Genomic DNA, 22,128 nt, shown 5'->3' on the forward strand with positions numbered 1-22,128 from the left:
TCCGAGGAGCAAGTGAGTCAACATATCAGGCAAAAGCCCTTCATCAAAACTGAGGCTGTGAGCCAATGGGGTAGAGAGATAAATGGGAGGGGTGTTGGGGGTGAGAGGGGAGGGAAGGTAGCTAATGGTGTGATAGGTAGATGGGGGTGGGGGTAATAGTGATAAGTCAGAGGGGAGGGTGGAGCGGGTAGGTGAGAAGGAAGGTGGACAGGCAGGACAGGTCATGAGGGCAGTGCCAAGTTGGAACTGCGGTGAGGTGGGGGAGGGGAAATGAGGAAACTGCAATCTACATTGAGATGTTCATCTTCCACCACAGGACCTTCCAACCCCATGGCATCAATTTGAATGTCACCAGTTTCCACAGTTCCCCTGCCCCCCCCCCCACAGCCCAGTTCCAATCTTGCAACTCAGCACCACCCTCATGACCTGTCCTACCTTTCCATCTTCATTCTCGCCTATCCACTCCACCCTCCTCTCTGACCTATCACTATTACCCTCTTCTCCATCCACCTATTGCACTCTCAGCTACCTCCCCCCCCTCCCCCCCAGCCTCACCCCCCTCCCATTTATCTCACCACCCCCTTGGCTCCCAGCCTCATTTCTGATGCCCGAAATGCTCGGCTTTTGCCTGAAACGTCGATTGTTGCCTGACCTGTGCTTTTCCAGCACCACACTCTTGACTCCCATGTGATCTAACCTTCCTAACCAGTCTACCATGCAGGACCTTGTCAATGGCCTTGCTGAAGCCCATATAAATAATGTCTACCATTCTGCGTTCATCTATCTTTTTGCTAACTTCTTCAAAAAAAAAGCTCAATCACATTTGCAAGACATGATTTCCCATGCACAAAGCCATGCTGCCTATCTCTAATCAGTCCCTGGCTTTCCAAATGCATGTAGACCCTATCTCTCAGAATCCCCTCCAACGACTTAACCACTACTGATGTCAGACTCACTGCTCTGTGGATCCCTGGCTTTTCATTGCAGTCTTTCTTAAACAATGGCACCACACGAGCCAACCGCCAGTCTTCTGGCACCTCACCCACAACTGTCAATGATACCAATATCTCTGCAAGGGGCTCCACTAATTCTCTAATATTTCTCTATTAATTTGCTTCAATTCCACTCTCTCACTAAACCCTGTGTTCCTTATTATTTCTGATGTTATTCGTGTTCCTCTTTTGTGAAGACAGAAGTGAAGTATGAATTAGTTTGTCAGCCATTTTTGTGTCCCCCATTATAAATTCCCTGTTTATGATTGTAGGAGACCTTCATTAGTTTCCACCAATCTTTTTACATACCTTTGGAAACTTAAACAGTCTGTTCTTCAGTTCCCCACAAGCTTACTCTTATACTCTATTTTCCCATTCTTAACTATTCTCAATCCTCAGGTCTACTTTTTGCCACGCCCATTTTTATGCCTTTGTTTTGCATCAAATACTATCTCTAACTTCCCTCCTAGGCCAAAACCCGTCCCCCCCTCCCCACTGTTCTCTTTGTACTCTTGCACCAGACTGGAATAAACCATTTTTGCAGTTCACTCATTTGCTCCTCCAATATTCCAGGAAGCATCCCATCAGGTCCATGGGACTTATCGATCTTTCCCCCCTTTAGTTGCCCGAGCAGTTTTCCTCTCGTGGTAGTTATTGTATTTACTTCTTCTCTTCCTTTTCCCTATGATTATTTATTAAGTTTGGAATACTGTTTGTGTCTTCTACTGTGACAACTGATGCAAAGTGTGCCTCCTCTTCCTTTTTATAGATTAAAAAAAAAGTCTTTTGATGTCTGTCTTGATGTTACTTCTAAGTTTACTCTCAGTTTATTTTCTCCCTTTTTTTGGCCATCTTTTGTCAGTTTTTTTATAATTTTCCCAATTCTCTGGCTTATCATTAATCTTTACCAAATTGTGTGTTGTTCTTTCCATTTGATACTATCCTTAACCACATTTGCTGTATTACCTTCCGAGAATCCTCCTTCATCATTGAGATATGTTCTTTGCTGTGTGCATGAATTATTTTCTTAAATATTTGCCATTGTTCCTCAACCAAAGGGAAATAGAATACCCCTGGCTTTAGGTATTGGTCGCTAACTACATCATCCATCTCCAGAGTTTGAATAGTTAATGCACAGCGAGCAAACCGTCATCCAGAACCTCAACCTGAGTTACAAATCTTCTCAAAACTCATTCAATATTTGGTCAGAATGATGGAACAATAACAAACAGCATTATGCTGCAGTTAATTAAGTCGTGGGAAGGAGTTAGAAGAGCAAATTTGGAGATAAAGTATTAAAAGATGCTAGATCTACAGAGCAGTGCTAATAGAGGACTTCCATTATCTTGTGAGCCTCTTAAATAGTAACTGTGTAAAGGGTACAGATGGAGAGTAATTTCTGAAATACGTCCATGAGGCACTTCTTACTCTGTGTTTCTCGCCCAATGAGGAAGGATGTACTGCTGGATCTGGGAAAGAAGTGGAGTATGTTTCAGTGTTGAGGGAACCGTGATCACAATATCATTTGGAATAGTTGCAACAAAGAACAAGGACAAGTCAAGCAAAAACTTCTTCACTGAAGACTGAAATTTGATGAGTTGAAAAGGGATCTGGGCCAGGTGGAATGGAATCAAGATCTGGTCAGTAAACTTGTAATTAAACAAGAGGAAACCTTCCAAGAGGAGACCGTTCAAGTGCAGACACATTCCATGAGCAAGAAAGGAAGAGTATCCAAAACTAAATTCCCTGTGTGGATAAAATTTGAGAGGTTAAATAAGATGGAGAAAGCAAGCTGATGGCAATTGTAGGGTTTATAATAAGTACAAACCAAGCTCATTATAAAAAAACAGTTGAGATTCTAAAAAGAGACAAAGAAAAACTGAGAATTGGTGACTAACAGAAAAGGAACTCAAAACTCTTTTTAAATAACTTAAATTCACATAGCACCTTCGTGTAATGAAGCATGCAAGGTGCATGACAAAACAAAGCCACATAGCGATATTAGAACACGAAACCAAAGGAAACATTAATCAAATAGGCAGGCTTTAAAAGAGGAGAGCAAGGAAGAGGTATAGAAAAGGCATTTCAAAGGTTAGGGCCTTGCATCTGATGGCACAGGCAGCAACAGTGGACTTCACCAGTTTCCTCATTTCCCCTCCCCCCACCTTACCCCAGTTCCAATCTCTCAGCTCAGCACCGCCCTCATGGCCTGTCCCTTCCCATCTATCTGCTCCACCCTCCCTTCTGACCTATCGCCTTCATCCCCAAACCCATCCACCTATTGTACTCTTTGCTACCTTCTCCCTGGCCCCACCCTCCTCCCATTTATATCTCCACCCTGGAGGCTCCCTGCCTTCAGTCCTGATTTTGCCCGAAGCGTTGATTTTCCTGCTTGTCGGATGCTGCCTGACATGCTGTGCTTTTCCAGCACCACTCTAATCTAAATGCTGAAATGATTAACACTGGGGACACTCAAGAAGCCAGAATTAGAGGAGTACAGATACTTCCTGATTTGTTGGGCTCGAAGAGATGTATAGAGATAGAGGAGATACTAAGGAGGGATTCGAAAATGATGATGAGAATTTTAAAATCAATGTATTAGTTGACTAGGTGTCAGTGCAGGTCAGCAAGGTCAGGGATGACAGGGAATTGGACTTGTGATACATTCCGATATGAGTTTTGAGTGACCTCATGTTTATGGAGGGGGGGTTGAATGTGTGATACCAGTCAGGAGTGCTTTGGAATAGGCAAGCCTGGAGAATGACAAAGATGTGAGGGTTTCAGGAGCAGATGAACTGAAACGGATGAAGTCAGATAATGTGACAGAAGTCAATAGCAGGTTTACAGATAATGTGCTTATAAACTCAGATGCGCATTTTGGGACACACAACTATTAAACAAATAAACAAAACAAGTGATGGGGTGTTAATGGATTACATGCCTGTGCCAATGGTGTATTATCTTTATGATGTCCTTATAATTGAACTATTCTTCCTTGAAGCATTTCCCTGTCTAATTAATGTGCAGTAACAGCAAAGCTGGAAAATTCAAATTATTTTTCTTCAGCCCTTCCATCTCATTGACTTCAGGCCAATCCACGTGCAACAACCTGCTCTGAAAACTCTGTTCACACTTTTACAGCAGTGACAACTTGAATGACAGCCAACTGGCCACCTTACAACGTTCTGTGTCAAGCAATATTCCAAATCAAAGAACCCATCACACTCTTTCAAACAAAGTCCTTCACACCATCTACAAATGTGATTGGTTAGTTTTGAATAATTTCAGGATCTGGCCACATCTCCAAACTCCTGCTCTTCCTTGAGCCACGCCCCATTTGTTTACCTGAAAGCCTCTGGTATTTGAAGGATATTGTTTACAGCCAAACAAGGGCAAAAATAACCTTTGTTCATCGTCAGTTACAGAGGCCATAAACATAAAAGGATGCTGAAAGATGTAGTGATTGTGATGAGCTGAAAATGTGTTGCTGGTCAGGTCAGGCAGCATCCAAGGAGCTGAAGAGTCGACGTTTCGGGCATGAGCCCTTCTTCAGCCCTTCCTCATTCCTGAAGAAGGCATCATTCCTGAAACGTCGGTTCTCCTGTTCCTTGGAGGCTGCCTGACCTGCTGCGCTTTTCCAGCAACACATTTTCAGCTCTGATCTCCAGCATCTGCAGACCTCACTTTCTCTGAGGTGATTGTGATGAGGTCAACCAGATAGACCTCATAGAATATGAGCTTCCTGCCTGGGGCTGTTCATCTGGTTCACTCAGGGAGTCCTGGCTGACAGGACTGATTAGGGATCGTCAACATGGCTTTGTGCATGGGAAATCGTGTCTCTCTAACTTGACTGCGTTTTTTTCCCCAAGGGAGGGGAGTCCAAAGCTATGGAATAGTGCATGTGTGGAATGAGCTGCCAGAGGAAGTGGGGGAGGCTGGTACAATTACAACATTTAAAAGACATCTGGATGGGTATATGAATAGGAAGGGTTTCGAGGGATATGGGCCAAGTGCTGACAAATGGGACTAGATTTATTTCGGATATCTGGTCGGCATGGATGGGCTGGACTGAAGGGTCTGTTTCTGTGCTGTACAGAACTATGACTTTTTAACTTTATGTCTGACCTCTATCTACATTGCAGAGACTGAGTGCCAACTCTCAGATACCTCCTTCTCCCTTCCCCTGGACCATCATCCCGTGATGGAACATCAGACCATTGGATCAACGCCAGTCACTAACTTCATTTCATCTAGCGATGTGCCCCCTGAATGCCTCCAAGCTGATCGTCCCCCAATGCCACACAACTCGCTTCCACTTCCTTCCCAAAATCCACAAACAGGACTGCCCGGCACACCTATTGTTTCAACCTGTTCCCGCCCCACAGAAATGATCTCTTCCTATCTTGGCTCAGTCTTTTCTCCCTAGTCCAGTCCCTGTCCCTGACCCATGATTCCTTGAATGTTTGATGTCACTTTTGGAATTTCCAATTTGCAGGCTCCAACCGCCTCCCCTTTGCCATGGATATGCAATCCCTTTGCACATCCATCCCCCACCAGGATGGTCCCAGGGCTCTCTGCTTCCTCCTGGAACAAAGGCCTGAACTGTGCCCACCCAGCACCACCCTTTTCCACTTGGCCGAGCTCATCTTCACCCTCAACAACTTCCCTTTTCACTCCTCTCATTTTCTTCAGGTCGGGGTGGGGGGGAACGTTGTGCCCTGGGTATGGACATGGGCCCTGGGTATGCCTGTCTCATCATGAAATATGTGGAACATTCCTTGTTCCAGTCCTATTCTGGCCCCCACCCACAACTCTTTCTCGGATATATTGATGATATCATTGGTGCTGCCTCCCTCTCTCGTCGAGAATTGGAATGATTTACTGATTTTGTTTCCAATTTCCACCCTGCCCTCACTTTCACCTAGTTTATCCTCTCCTCCAGCCTTCCCTTCTTCGACATCTGTTTCCATTTCTGGGGATAGACTGGCCACCAATATCGACATTTCGGGCAAAAGCCCTTCATTAGGATTCCTGATGGAGGGCTTTTGCCTGAAATGTCGATTTTCCTGCTCCTCCGATGCTGCCTGGCCTGCTGCACTTTTCCAGCACCACACTGATCTAAATTCGTGTTTCCAGCATCTGCAGTCCTCACTTTAGCCTGGCCACCAATATCCACAATAAACCCATCGACTCCCACAGCTCCCTGGACTCTACATTCGCTCACTCTGTTTCCTGGAAAGACTTCATTCCATCCTCTCAGTTCCTCCAGCTCCATCGTATATGTTCCAACAAGGCCAACTTTGATAAGGGAGCCTCCGAAATGCCCACCTTCTTCCTCAGCCAAAGATTCCTCAGCACCGTTGTTGAGCAGGTCCAACCCATCTCCCCTACTTCCACCCTCTTCCCTCCCACAACAGCATTAGGGATCCCTTGGCCTTACCTTCCGTCCCACCAGCATCCACATCCAGAAGATCATCAGCCGCCATTTTCACCACCTCCAATGAGATGCCACTACCAGATACATACTTTCTTCTCTCCTCCACCTACCTCAGGGACCGTTCCCTCTGGGACACCCTGGTACACTCTTCCTTCACTCCCAACACCCCCCACTGCACCTTCCCCTGCAACCATCAAAGGTGTGACATCTATCCATTTGCCTCTTTCCTCTTCAGTTTCCAAGGGCCCAAACAGCCCTTCCAGGTGAAGCAGAGCTTTACCTGCACTTCTCACAATCCCGTCTACTGCAACTGCTGCTCCTCTACACTGGGGAAACAAAGTGTCGGCTGGGTGACTGCTTCACAGAACACCCACGTTCTGTCCACAAAAAAGACTTCCAATTGCCTTCCACTTTAACACAACATCTGACCAACATCTCTGTCTCAGGCAGGCTGCAGTGCTCCAGTGAGCTGGAAGAACATTTCCTAGCTACCGTCAGGTCTGTGGAAGGGTCACTCGCCCTGAAAAGATCACTCTGATTTCTCTCCCCAGATGCTGCCAAACCTGCTGAGCTTTTTCAGCACTTTCTATTTGTGTCTCTGATTGCTGGAGAAAGATTGGATGAAATTGAAGAGGTTTTACATCCAAGTGAATTGTTAACTGGCCTGAATGGGAGGTATCAGAGATTACTGGGTAACTAAGTATGGAAGTGGCAGAGGATTTGAACAATCTTTCAATATCTTGGGTATACCAGCGAATTCAACAATTATAATGTTACAGCCCTGTTTCTTTTTAGAAAAAGGAGACGGTTAAACCTCGCAATTGCAGACCAGGCAACATTGCTGGTGGGGAAAACGTTCAAGGCAATCACCTGAGGCAAAGTGATTTGGCATTTGGAAAAGTGCAGCGTAATTCAGTATGAATTTGTTCGGCCATTGAGTTATTAAATGAAATAGCAAACAGGGTTAACGAGGCTAATGCAGTTGCTGCTGTGTTTATGGATGTTTTAAAGATACTTGATTAAGCTTCACACACACTTGTTCTCAAATTTAAACTTGTGGGATTATGGGGGTCATTTTGACATGTATAGAAATGCGGTTATGACCAAGAAGCAGGGAGGAGTGGTAACCAGCTGTTCTTCAGACTGGAAGGGTGTGTACTCTGGTGTTCCCAGTATTGGTGTTGAGACCACTGCTGTTTTAGAGATATACCCCCTCAGGTTTTCCAATCAGGATTGGAACCCCAATTTCCAATTCTGATTGTACGCAAAAAAAGTACTTTCAGAGACGATCAACATAACCCCATAACAAATAGGTACAGGAGTAGGCCATGTAGCCCCAGCCTACCCCACCTTTCTACAAGAACATGGCTGATCTGCCCAGACTTCAACTCTTCTTTTGTAGAAGAAAAGAAGATTGTTCAAAAATCTATCAACCACCTCTTTCTATACTTTCAATGATCTCGTCTCCGCATGTCTCTGGGGTAGAAAAGTCTAGACATTCACTAGACTCTGAGAGAAGAAATTTCCTTCACAGCTCGGTGACAGACTAAGGGGACACTTTTTTAAAACTATACCCCCTAGTTCAACATTTCCCTGCTATTGGAAACATTTTTTCAACATCTACCCTGTCAACCCCCCCTCAGAAACTTACATGTTACAACAGTCTTGCAATAATGTTAGAAGAATCTTGCATTCTTCTAAGCTCTAATGAATAATGGCCTAACCTGCTTTGCTGTTTTTAATAAGTCAACCCCTTGGTCCCAGAGATCAGTGGAGTGAATCACTTTTGAACAGCCATCAATGCCAGAACATATTTTCTTTAATGTTCACAGTAATCCAGGTGTTGGCCTCACCAAACAGCCTCTACAATCATAACAGGTCTTCTGTTTTTAAACTCCAGTACCCTGGAAATAAAAACCAAAATTCCATTTGCCTTTTTAGTTACTGCGCCTGATAATTTTTTGTGTTTCACACACAAGAATACTCAGCCCCCTCTGTGCTGCACATCTTTGGAATCTCTATCTGTTTCAATAATAGTCTGTCTTTTCATTCGTCCTACTAAAGTGCATGAGCTAATACACTCCAGCTGCCACTTGTTTTTCCACTCACTCAACATATGTATCTATATCATATATATATCATATATATATAAAACAGATTGCTTAGGTCCTCACCACAACATGCCCTGTCACCTATTTCTGTATCACCAGTAAATTTGGAAACATTACTCTCTGCCCCCTCCTCCAAGTCATTAACAGAGAGAGTAAATTATCTATAATTACATAAACAGGATAGGTTTGGAGGGATATGGGTCAGGAGCAGGCAGGTGGGACTAAGTTAGTTTGACATTATGGTCAGCATGGACTGGTTGGACCGAAGGGTCTGTTTCCATGCTGTATGAATGATCCTTGTTATAATTCACTAGTTACAGCTTTCCAGAAAAGATCCATTAATCCCAACTCAGTCTTCTGTTTGTTCACAAATCCTTAATGCATGCTAATATAGTGCCCTCCAATACCTTGCAATCCTATCTTGTGCAATATGTGATATCTTATCAAATGCCTTCTGAAAAACCATTTACTGGTTCCCCTATCTCAAGCCTGCTCATTGATTCTTCAAAAGAACAAAACCAATTTGTCGAACATGATTTCCTTTTCACAAAACCATGTTAACTTTGTTTGATTACATTAAGCTTTTCGAAATTTCCTCCTTTTTTCCCTTAATAATATACTCCAGCATTTCCCAACACCAGAGGTTAGGTTAGCTCGTCTATAGTTGTCCACTTTCAGTCTTTGAACAGGGGCAGTTTTCCAATCTGCTTGAATCCTCCTAGGATCCCACTGAGGCCTGGAATATTTTGATCAACGCTTCACTAACTCTGCAGCCCCTTCCTTTAAAATCCTTGGATATGGGTCATTAGGTCCTGGCAACTTGTCCACGTTTCGTTACATGAGTTAATTACTTTGTCCTTTGTGACAGAGACTGTTTCCTCCCATTAGCTCCTTGCTTCTCTGATACATTGGGATGTTTATAGTGTCCATGAAGACTCATGTAAAACATTGGTTTCAATTTCAAGGTTTCAGCCTTGGGCCATTGTCTGTGTGGAGTTGACACATTCTCCCCATGTCTGCATGGGATTCCTTCGGGTGCTCCGGTTTCCTCCTACACCTCAAGGGTGCAGGTTAGGGTGGATTGTCCATGCTAAATTGTCCCATAGTGCCCAGGGATGTGGAGGTGAGGGTGGATTGGCCATGCTAAATTGTCCCATAGTGTCCAGGGATGTGCAGGTTAGGGTGGATTGGCCATGCTAAATTGTCCCATTGTGTCCAGGGATGTGGAGGTGAGGGTGGATTGGCCATGCTAAATTGTCCCATAGTGTCCAGGGATGTGCAGGTTAGGGTGGATTGGCCATGCTAAATTGTCCCATAGTGCCCAGGGATGTGCAGGTTAGGGTGGATTGGCCGTGCTAAATTGTCCCATAGTGTCCAGGGATGTGCAGGTTAGAGTGGATTAGCCATGCTAAATTGTCCCATAGTGCCCAGGGATGTGGAGGTGAGGGTGGATTGGCCATGCTAAATTGTCCCATAGTGTCCAGGGATGTGCAGGTTAGGGTGGATTGGCCATGCTAAATTGTCCCATTGTGTCCAGGGATGTGCAGGTTAGAGTGGATTAGCCATGCTAAATTGTCCCATAGTGCCCAGGGATGTGGAGGTGAGGGTGGATTGGCCATGCTAAATTGTCCCATAGTGTCCAGGGATGTGCAGGTTAGGGTGGATTGGCCATGCTAAATTGTCCCATAGTGCCCAGGAATGTGCAGGTTAGGGTGGATTGGCCATACTAAATTGTCCCATAGTGCCCAGGGATGTGCAGGTTAGGATGAATTGGCCGTGCTAAATTGTCCCATAGCGCCCAGGGACGTGCAGGTGAGGTGGGTTAGCCATGCTAAATTGTCCCATAGTGCCCAGGGATGTGCAGGTTAGGGTGGATTGGCCATGCTAAATTGTCCCATAGTGCCCAGGGATGTGCAGGTTAGGATGGATTGGCCATGCTAAATTGTCCCATAGTGCCCAGGGATGTGCAGGTTAGGGTGGATTGGCCATGCTAAATTGTCCCATAGTGCCCAGGGATGTGCAGGTTAGGATGGATTGGCCATGCTAAATTGTCCCATAGTGCCCAGGGATGTGCAGGTTAGGGTGGATTGGCCATGCTAAATTGTCCCATAGTGCCCAGGGATGTGCAGGTTAGGATGGATTGGCCGTGCTAAATTGTCCCATAGCGCCCAGGGATGTGCAGGTTAGGATGGATTGGCCGTGCTAAATTGTCCCATAGCGCCCAGGGACGTGCAGGTGAGGTGGGTTAGCCATGAGAAATATTGAGGTGCAGGGATAAAGTGGGAGGGTGGGACTGTGTGGGATGCTCTTTGGAGAGTCAATGCCAACGCCACAGGCCTCTGCTGCCCTGTGGTGATTCTCTGATTATCTGTTTCCCTGTCCCTCATTATTGATTCTCCAGCCACATCCTCCAAGGGTCCTACACTCATACTTAGCTTTCTCTTTCTCAAAAAGCTCTTGCTTTTTGTTTTTATATTTCTGGTTATTTATTTTCATAATAAATGTTCTTCCATTTTACTCGCTTTTTATTTATTTATCTGTTGCTGGGTTCTGAAAACAACCCCAATCCTCTGGCCGACCACGCGTATTCACTGCGTTGCACCCTTTAATCTTTGACAGGATACGTTCCTTGATCACCTTCGTTCACCACAGGTTCCTTCCTTCTTGTTGAGTCATTCTTTTTAATCAGGATAAATTTTGGCTGAGTCTTATAAAATATTGAAAGATCTGCTTGAACACTCCCTGAGAAATTCCTGCCCAGGAAGCTTTTCTCCTGAAGCAGAGTAAATCGGTCCGAGGAATCCTGAAAAAGTAAGGAGTGGAGAGGATGAGCATATGGATGAGTGCTCATGGTAGGTCCGGGAAGACGGTGCCCAGTCTGGTGGGTGTTGGCGGGTGTTGGGGGGGTAGTGAGAGGGCAGGGTGAGCCAGGGGCTCAGTTTAACAGTCACTTGAGAGTTCAAGCAGGTTTTTAATCCTCTCACTTTTCCTGGGTAACTAATAGGTGAGCTGGAACCCAGTGAATATCCAACTCGAACACCTGCCAGTTGCTCAATGGAAGGTCACCTTTGTGGACAATTCCAGCGCAGTCAGCTGCGTCAACAATTCCACATGGTCCCTCCGCACGACTCAATGCCAATGTCACAACACCCGGGCCATTGGCACTCCTGGACCAAAAATGACTCCGACTTGATAAACTGTCCAAGTTGACAGATGACACAAAACTCAGAGATGTATTAAACAACGAGGAGGACAGGAACAGGCTTCAGGAGAAGAGGCAGAGAGGGAGACATTCTGGTGAGAGAATTCGAGGCACTCAAAAACGAAAGAAGAATGTAGCTCCTTTTCCAACCTCTCCATGGGACATGGTACAGAGCAGCGCCATCTTTGCCCCAAGATGGAGGCTGGGGATTGAGCCTCTCATTTCGTTTTGTCCCCATTGGACCCAGAACTGTTGCCTTTCTTGCTGGCTGTCCTTCAAAATTAATTGTGAGAAATCATTGGGCTCTTTGGCCTTGGTATGCTACACAGCAGAGTTTTCCCAATGCCTTTGCACAGAGTTCCCAGCAGAAGTGCATAGATAGCACATGGTGCTGAACCCCGACTGATTTTCAGGTCTCTCTTGAACTCACCAAACCTGAGCTGAAAGCAGCTCATGGAGGACAGATGGAACTATTGCCCTTCCTGCTCTGCGTGGCTCCCTGTCTCTTTGGTGATTCACTGAGGCCAGAGCTATCACAATTCCAACCAGCAATATTCCATGGTTTATTTTAACCTCTTGCAGATTCACAAACAGACCAACATTAAGCTGAAAGATTCGGAAATGGTTAACAGGTAAGCATTCACATGTGAAGATTCCAGAATGCTGGGGATCACATAACGTGTGATTAATATTGTCAGCACAAAGTCCGAATCAGAAACTGGGAAGCAGAGACTGAATAATACTTATCACTCGGTTCCCCTATTTACAGAGTCGAGAGTGATGCTGGAAAAGCACAGCCGGTCAGGCTGTATCCGAGGAGCAGGAGAATCGATGTTTCGGGCATAAGCCTTTTATCAGGAAAGAGGGACTGGCCCAAGGAAGGATCCTTGTAGAGGGAGGCACCGCCCTCCTGACCTATCCATCACCTTTCCCATCTATCTGCTTCACCCTCCTCTCCGATCTATCACCTTCTCCCCCACCTTCATCTCCCTATCGCATTCCCAGCTGCCTTCGCCCCAGCCCCAACCCCCTACCATTTATCTCTCAACCTCCTTGGGCCACCCCCTTATTCCTGATGAAAGGTTTATGCTCCAACTGTCAATTCTGCTGCTCCTTGGCTGCTGCCTGACCTCTGCGCTCCAGCACCACGCACTCGACCCCGATCGCCAGCATCTGCAATGCTCCCATTCTCCCGTGTTTACAGACCCAGACTTCACATTGTCTGATTTCTAGCCCCTGAAAGCTGGGGGGGAGAAAAATCTCTGGACTATAAATGAAGGATTTTCCAAGGTGGAGACATAAGCAAGCCGTTCATGTCTGACTGAACTTCCCAGACTTTGAATTCATTCGGGGATGACTGGCTGGATCAGCATTTATTGCTCATCTCTCCTTGCCCTTGAGAAGGTGGTGGTGAACTGCTCTTGGTCCATGTGCTGTAGGTAAACCCACAATGCCATAAGGGAGGAAATGCCAGGATTTTGACCCAGTGACACTGAAGGAACTGTAACATACCTCCCGGTTATGATGGTGAGTGGAACTCGCAGGTGCTGGTGTTTCCTAGTCTTTGTCCTTCCAGTTGGGAGGTGCTGTCTACAGCGATTGTGAAAAGGCCCACCAGGTGGATCTCATAGAATATAAGTTGCCCAATTGGGGCTGTTAACCGTGGCCCAATCAGGGAGCCCTGGCAGACAGTTATAAACAGGAGTCTCACCGCTGTCAGGTGGTAGTGTAGGGGGGGAAAAATAAAAATAAACAGGAGTGTCAGAGGTTGTGTTCACTCTGAGAGCTGGCTCTCATGCACGTGTACCATGCACGTGTAAATAAAGTGATGCTGATGGGTTCCAGGCATCTGTGGAGTTATTTCACTGTCTAAAGATCCTTGGCAAGTTATTGTTGAGTTATGTATATAATTCAACAGAGGTCATTCTCTGAGAGAACTGGCAGAAAACATCAGGTATAGTATTCCTGCCTCAGTAGAAGGCAATGAGCAGAAACCTCTAGATTCTCAAAGGTGGAGAGAGGCCTGAGTAAGGCCTCAATTCAGTTGGTACTAGCCAGCTGGCCCACGAATTTCTGGGAGTCATGCATTAAATGATGTCTTATGGTTTACTAGAGACTACTAAATGGAAATGATTCACAGCAAGATGTTAGCTCATATTTTTTTAACCAAAGAACACTGATTGTAGCTCTAAAGTGCATTATGAAGCATGTTGAGATTTCCTGAAACTATGCAAGGGTCAACTGAAATGCATTATCCTGAAATGCATAAACTGGCTCTAGTACTAAATTTATAGAAAGACAGGAAATCATAGAATCCCTACAATGTGGAAGCATTGAATCCACCCTGACCCTGTGAAGAGCATCCCAACCAGATCCACGCTCCTCCCCAACACCCCACCCTGCATTCCCCATGTCTAATCTACTTCGCCCGTACATCCCTGAAAACTACGGGGCAATTTAGTATGGCCAATCCACCTAACCTGTGGGAGGAAACCAGACCATCCAGAGGGAACCTAAGCAGGCACGGGTAGAACATGCAAACTCCACACAGACAGTTGATTAGATTAGATTACTTACAGTGTGGAAACAGGCCCTTCGGCCCAACAAGTCCACACCGACCCGCCGAAGCGCAACCCACTCATACCCCTACGCTTACCCCTTTACCTAACACTATGGGCAATTTGGAATAGCCAATTCACCTGGCCCGCACATCTTTGGACTGTGGGAGGAAACCGGAGCACCCGGAGGAAACCCACGCAGACACGGGGAGAATGTGCAAACTCCACACAGTCAGTCGCCTGAGTCGGGAATTGAACCCGGGTCTCCAGAGCTGTGAGGCAGCAGTGCTAACCACTGTGCCACCGTGCCGCCCCAAAACTGATTTTGCCACAAGTTCACCAAGGTGTCATTGTGTGTCCAGCAGTGCCTCATGCTGTGTTAAAGGCAGTGTCAAAATACCTCTCTAGCTTCTGAATTTTCAGAACAGTAATTCCAATCTTCAGGCCTTTCTTCCTGGACTATTTTTCATGCCTGGCTTTTTGAACAGTTCAGAAAATCTCCCAAGTAGCATAATGAGTGAGTCACTGGGTTACAGAAACATCAACATATACATCAATTTGATACATAACAAGAATTAAAGCTCCAACAATTCCTTGTAATTAGACCACCAAAAGATTCCAAAGCCATAAGGTCATGCTGTATAAAAAGGAAAGCCATTTCTCTCTCTCTACTGCGAAGATATTGAAGAAAGCCTGAAAGATCTGGTGGTGGTCTTCATTTTCCTTCACGGGTGGAGACCTGGCACTTTCACTGCAGCAGCCTCAGGGCAGCTTTTGCTGTTGAGGTGGTTGCTATTCGAGGGCTGTGTGAGCAAATATCTTGCAATCTCTGTCACGGACGTAGCATTGGAGTGTGAGATATCTGTGCTTGTTAATTGGTGGCTGCATTGGACCTTGTACTGTGACCACTGCCTTTTAAACGCACTTTGCACCTAAAGGAAAAAGGCCCTGTTAGTCCAAACAGATCTCAGTGACCAGAATGTCAACAAGCTCCCACTATTTGTGAGAGCAATATTGAGCAATTACCTCTCATTGTTCTTGCCTCACATGGGAACACTGCACTTTAGGCAGGAAGGAGGGAATCTGTACTGCATTGCCCAGTTTTTTTTCAAGACCTCTCGGGACTGGAATTTCCTCAGAGGACTGCTCCATGTCAGCATGTACAATGATGGACACAACCAGCACCCAGAGTTTCCTCTCTCTACCCCAGCAGAGAAGGCTGGTGACCAGTCCCCTCTGCATGACTGGAAACTGGGCTGGGGAGGTGGGGCATCCACTGACCATCCAAGTCTCACCTTCAGGCAAATGTGAGCAGCAATGTCAATCTTACAGAGTCGCAGCATGGAGGGGAGGATTCACCAAAGCTATGATTGCCTTTTATAGAGAATATGGCGATTGTTGGACTCTTGACAGCTTTGAAACATCAGCCTTTGAGGTTCTTCCAGCTGCAACATGGAGAGAAGATTCAGCAGATTGCTGACTGGGACCTCTGATGGGAGGCTGGAGTTTGGCAGAGCGAGAGGTGCTCACCTCAAGATTCTGAAGGGGCTTTTTGGGGCAGATACTGAGAAGTGATGTCCCCTGGTTTGGGGAACCTGGAACATGGAAAAGGGATTGATCATTTCAGACTGAGATGTGGAGAAATGTCTTCACTCATAGAGGGTTGTGAATCTTTGGGCTTCTCTGCCCCAGAAGATGTGGATGCTCAATTATTGAATCGATTGAAGGCTGGCACAGACAGATGTGTGGGCTCATGGAATCGACAGAGAGAGGGTGGGAAAGTGGAGATCAGCCATGATCATATTGTCCAGCAGGGATGTGCCAAGTCCTCTGTTCCTCCTATTTCTGATAGTTTGTAACAACTACTACAGTTGAATCAGCTAAAGCTTTCTTGAAGGTAGAGGCCCTGCCCAAGCCCTGTAACAGCCCTGTAGTCCCAGGGCCGAAAACAAAGGAAGGCGTGAGCGAGTACATCAGATGTTGGAGATGAGAGTCTAGATTAGAGTGGTGCTTGAAAAGCACAGCAGGTCAGGAAGCATCCGAGGAGCAGGAAAATCGATGTTTCGGGCAAAAGTAATTTCCTGATGAAGGGTGTTTTGCCCGAAGCATCGATTTTCTGGCTTCTCAGATGCTGCCTGACCTGCTGTGTTTTTCCAGCACCACTCGAATTAAAACAAAGCTAGTTCATCCCAAGGTTATGATTCCTGAGCAACGGGCTCTTGCAGTCAGTGTGTCCAGTGTTGCATACAGCAGATTGGGAAGTTAGTGAGCAATCCCCAATCATTTATAATTCATAGACTCAAGTTCCCACGGACATCCTGGTCCCCAAAAAGTAGACATGGTGGTATCGTGGCCTAGAGGGCCAGGCTAATGCCCTGGGGACATGGGTTCGTGGCATCTGGAATTTAAATTCGTTGACTAAATTGACATATAAAGTTGGCCTCACCATCATCAATTGCCGTAAAAACTCATCTTGTGCACAAATGTCCTTTAGGGAAGGAAATTTGCTGTCCTTATCTGGCCTGGCCTACACGTGACTCCAATATGTTCAATTCTTAACTGTCTTCTGAAATGGCCAAGCAAGCCCCTCAGTTCAAAGGCAACAAATGCCGGCCTTCCCCACAATGTCAGCATCCCACGAAAGAATAAATTAAAACCATCCCAGACAAGCAATCTTGGCAGCAGGAACATTGTCCTAGGAACAGGAATTTGACTTGAATGGGCATTGTGCTGAGTCACTCACACTGAATCTTGGAGGTCAAACTCACCTCGCCATTATAAAAGCAGAATATCGTTGTCACCGGTATCGCCTGTGAAAGAAAGCAGATTTATTTGTCACTTCGCTGCATTGGGGAGTTCCCTATCCAGTCACGCCCGGTCATTCTCCCAGCTCTGGGAGATCAAGTCTGTCAGGTATTTCAGTTCAGAAGCAGCTAACCCTCTGCAATTTGGAATGGGTTGGACTGTTCAAATGTGAAGAATCAGTTGTGCGTGAATTAGTCACACTGGAACGGGAACGATTTGGAGATGTTGATGTTGGACTGGGGTGTACAAAGTTAAAAAGTCAAAAGCTAGTGTGCTTCCAATTAAACCTGTTGGACTATAACCTGGTGTTGTGTGATTTTTAACTTGGAACAGGAACAGACTTCTCAAGTAGGTTACAATGTGGTTTAGGGGATCTTTTGGAAAATGGGAGTCAGTAAATCATTGATATGGCAAATTGACCTTGGAACATGCTGATATTTGCGTGATCCATTGCCTGGCTCTCTCTCCTTGCGGATTAGTTCCCCACCCACAAGCTGGTAACATCAGACAGTGACCAATTGGAGTTCTGCATGTGAGGAATTCCCAGGAATAACCTGGATCCTATCTCGCGAATGGGGAAACATCGATGGAAGGATGGTTGTTTGGGAGTGTGGCTCTACTGTGCCATCATGATTTAGTGTTACCAATATACAGGTTTGCAGTACAAAACAGATCATGGCCTATAGACTAGAGACAAACAGAGCTGAGATATCACCAGAACATCTGCTGGACAGAACCAGATTGAGAGGCAGATTACAGTTGTTTTTAAAGCTCAGAATCTGTGGTATGGTATCCCTACTTAGGCTCCAAAATTAAATTCAAGGATGCCAACTGTTTTATCTGAGTTGCAATGTTATACAAAATCAAACCACATCTTTTTCCAGAGTGTTGCCCTCATGAGACACCCTTCAGCATCTCAGCTAAGTGACAGCAGGAGTCACTGCACAGTGGTCAGGGGCAGCACCCCGATAGCAAATCTAAGCCTGTTTCAGCTGAGAGCAGCTCACTCCCTGAACAGGGCCTGGGATCTTCCTCTGTCCCCTCTGTGCGGGGTAGCTGGTGATACTTTGCCCGATACATGCCCCAGCTGTATGCCCATTGCTCATGATTCAGGTGGTTTGTGAGCAGCACAAAGCTAGGGTTTGGATTGGTTTAATGGCAGGCAGCATGCCAATAGGGCTCAGCCCTCACCCGAACAGGAAGCTGGGCATTGGTTCTGGTCTGGTTGTCCACCAGAATCCATGAGGATACTTTACCTGATAATGTAGACAGATGTGCATCACATGTTCATAAATCTCTCCAGTAATGTGCCCCTTGGGCTTTGCTGGAACCAGCACATACTGAATGCCAAGCAATGGCACCAGAATCAATGTGGCTCGTACCACCTTCATGTAGGCTTTCGACTGCGCCTGGTGGGTGACCCTCAGCTTTGTGATAAGGACTCGAACAATGTTGAGTAGGAAAAACAGGTTGACCTGGGAGACAGGGCAAACAGAGAGTTATGAGAGATAAACGATGGCACCCAAATCAATCAATCCTCAGTCCAGCCCTCAGTGGGTCACAGACACAGGGCTGCTTGGGCTTTCACCTGAAACGCTGACTCTCCTGCTCCTCAGATGCTGCCTGACCTGCTGTGCTTTGCCAGTGCCACCCTCTGGAGTTCACAGTCACAGCTCAGTCCGGCCCTCCCAAGCACTCACATGCATGGGACGATTTCACAGGGACCAACTGGAACTTTACTGAGGGTAAATCAGCACTGATTGACAATCTGACCGCGAAACGATACTGGCTCCTAGGAGTGGGGACCCTGACAGGTCCCCATTCCAAGGACACTGACGCCAGTGGAGCCATCATGAGCCCGGAGCCCTGGGAGAACTTGGAAATTCCTGATGGCTGTAGTGTGGTGAGCTGAGCATGTGTACTCTCGGCTCATACAATCATTCAGTACAGAAGAAGTCTGTACTGCCAAAACTACATACTACCTACACTGGTTCCATAGCCTTGAATGTTATGACATTTCAAGTGCTCATCCAAGATGAGGAGGCTTCTCACCTCAACTACCCTCCCAGGCAGTGCATTCCAGTCCCCCCCCCCCCCACCCTCAGGGAAAAAACATTTCGTTAAATCCCGTCTGCAACTCCTGCCTTCCACTTTAAAATTATGCCCCTTGTTATCGACCCTTCGACTAAGGGGCATAGCTGCTTTCTATTCACCCTGTCCATGTCCCTCATAACCTTATACACCTCTATCAGGACCCCCCTTAACTTTCACTGCTCCATGGAAAATAACCGGAGCCTATCCAGCCTCTCTCAGATGCAATGCTCCATCCTTGCTGTGTCCTTCCAGCCTCCAGCTTGTCCATCTCGGAATCCAACATCTCTAGTTTTTTTTTGTCTCTCTCGTCTCCCACAGCAGCTTGGGATACAACCCATCAAAACCTCCAATACCTCCTTGCTTCATATATCAATCTGCTCAAGAACCTCACAGTCCATGGTTTGAATTCATCTCTCCTCAAGTGAAGTCAGATGTCAAGCACTTGTTTAACACTCTCCCAGTGTCCTCTGGCTTCACACACAGATTGTTGCTTTGTTCCCTCCTTTTTCTGTGGTTATTCTCTTCCCCTAGATATACTCGTGCAGATTTTCCTAAATCTTGCCCTCATCTTAAATTGGTTCATGCTGAGTTTAAAAAAATGGAATAAGGTACATACCAATAAGGCCGTACATATTGGGCCATGAATAATGTAGAGGAGATGTGTGCCTGAACTGATCCAGCAACTAGAGAAAACAGAGGAGCAGATTCAGTTGCTGAAATGAACCCAATCAATTCCCAACATTTTGTTGAAACATCCATGCAGGGCTGTTGCATTATTGAACTGACCCCAGGAAACATCACCCTCTACCTTGTAGAAACTCTTGTCCCCAGTTTACTTGCTGAGATGTGATTGGTTTCACACTGGATTGTGTCCCTGTCTCTGAGCTAGAGCTAAAAAATGAGGTCTGCAGATGCTGGAGATCACAGCTGAAAATGTGTTGCTGGTTAAAGCACAGCAGGTTAGGCAGCATCCAAGGAACAGGAAATTCGACGTTTCAGGCTCATTCCTGATGAAGGGCTTGTGCCCGAAACGTCGAATTTCCTATTCCTTGGATGCTGCCTAACCTGCTGTGCTTTAACCAGCAACACATTTTCAGCTCTGAGCTAGAGCTCCCCAATTACCCTGGAGAAAGTGGCTGTGAACTGCTTTGTTGAACTGTTGCAGTCCACGCTTGAGCATTCATTCATGTTGGTGTCAAAATAGCACACAGATTGTGTTAACCATCACGCAGTGAACCGCTTCTGAAGAAATCATGCTGGCTTCAAAACACTAACTCTGTCTCCTTCTCCACAGACGCTGCCAGACCTGCTGAGTTTGTCCAGCAAATTCTGTGTTTGTTTTGCAGCATCTCCAGTATTTTGTTTTGACCAAATTAGGGAGCTTACTTTATCAAGAGCAGAGATGGGAGTGACTGCCCGCAGCATGGTTTTCTGTGTCCCCAGCCTGACCTCTCACCATGGAAAAGCTGGAAGCTCAAAGTGAGTGAGACAAACGCCCAGTACTTGATACTAAAGGGGGAGTTGGGAAATGATGGGGAATGGCAATGTTACTGGATGTGTAAATCAGAGATCCTGGGGAAATGGGTTCAAATCCCACCACAGCACCTGATGGAAATTAAATTCAATTAATAAACCATCATGATTTTTCTTTTTAAAAACCTTCTGGTTCCCTAATGCGCTGCTGTCCTTCCCTGATCTCGACTTGAAATAACTCCCAACCCACTGCAATGGAATCGGCTCTTATCGACCATCTGAAATGGCTGAAAGGAGAGGCAACAATCTCCTCTTCCAAAGAGGTGGTCGCCATTTTTTAGATCTCCAAATCCCATTTGGCCATGAAGAGATCCTTGGGCTTAGGACTGGTCTATCCATTGGGATTGCTGGAATTATAAGGGAAAGGGAGGGATCATTCCCAACAGAGTTGGGAAATGGATTGAAATGGGAGTGTTGGAAAACCTGGGCGATGGATAACAGGGCAGCCAATGGAGGGGCCTACTCCAGCCATTCTCCTAGTTCAGGCAGGCAGACACCAGAATGATTGAACTGACCCCTGATCCTGGCTCAGCAATGGAAGCTAGTTGGGAGGAGAGACCCCAAGCTCACCGCCAAAGAGTTGTGACCAATTGAGTCAAATGCTGTTCTACATCCCCCACAGCTCCATTTTACATTCTTAAAGATACAGGCCCAGAGCTCCCTTCATTTTGTGGTTCCCTTCTCATCTTGTGAGCAGCACAGTGGCACAGTGGTTAGCACTGCTGCCTCACAGCGCGAGAGACCTGGATTCAATTCCCGCCTCAGGCAACTATCTGTGTGGAGTTTGTGCGTTCTCCCCGTGTCTGTGTGGGTTTCCTCCCACAGTCCAAAAATGTGCAGGTTAGGTGTGGGGGAATGGGTCTGGGTGGGTTGCTCTTTGGAGGGTCGGTGTGGACTTGTTGGGCCGAAGAGCCTGTTTCCGTACTGTCAGTAACCTAATCTAACCTCATCAACCTGCTCTCAGTGAATTCCCACGTTTCTGTCCAGTTTACTTCTTTCCCCCAACCCAATGGTTCACTGCTCTGCCCACCCATTTTGGTGGTGGTAACGGAGGGGAGACGGGAGTGGGGCTCGTGATTCGATTTTAACTGGTGTTTTATGGAATTATCTGACATATTGGATTCTCCTTGGCCTGTGCTGCCTCACAGTAACAAAGCCTCGCTCCTATGCAGAGCCCAAGGCAAGCAGGTGGAAATGTTCTTACTTGTCGTTGAAATATTTGCTTCTGGCAGCTGCGTGTATAATGGCTGGAATCAGTGGGAACCCTGAAAGGAAAACAGAGATACAGCATCAATCCCCTCATCAGAGGTTCAGCAAGGATCACATGGCATAATATTCCTCTGTCTATGTGAAGGACCTGGGCAGTGCTGAACTTCCAGGTGTGATCAGGAGATTA

At 46.3% G+C, this 22,128-nt stretch overlaps 1 protein-coding gene across 5 annotated transcripts in view; it reads right to left on the reverse strand.

Moving 5' to 3' along the window:
• Positions 1 to 14,875: 14,875 nt before the first annotated feature.
• LOC132805765 (calcitonin gene-related peptide type 1 receptor-like) overlaps positions 14,876 to 22,128 on the reverse strand; it is a 161,659-nt gene continuing 154,406 nt past the window's right edge. For all 5 annotated transcript variants that reach the window (XM_060821003.1, XM_060821000.1, XM_060821002.1 and 2 more), the window contains 5 exons: positions 21,937 to 21,997; positions 19,816 to 19,882; positions 18,362 to 18,580; positions 17,069 to 17,110; positions 14,876 to 15,232 (listed from right to left, as the gene is read on the reverse strand). In XM_060821003.1, the coding sequence (XP_060676986.1) occupies positions 15,026 to 15,232; positions 17,069 to 17,110; positions 18,362 to 18,580; positions 19,816 to 19,882; positions 21,937 to 21,997 (596 nt within the window). In that variant the 3' untranslated portion in view covers positions 14,876 to 15,025. The remainder of the gene's footprint in view (positions 15,233 to 17,068; positions 17,111 to 18,361; positions 18,581 to 19,815; positions 19,883 to 21,936; positions 21,998 to 22,128) is intronic.

The sequence above is a fragment of the Hemiscyllium ocellatum genome, chromosome X (genome assembly GCF_020745735.1).
Source record: "Hemiscyllium ocellatum isolate sHemOce1 chromosome X, sHemOce1.pat.X.cur, whole genome shotgun sequence".
Lineage (NCBI taxonomy): Eukaryota > Metazoa > Chordata > Chondrichthyes > Orectolobiformes > Hemiscylliidae > Hemiscyllium > Hemiscyllium ocellatum.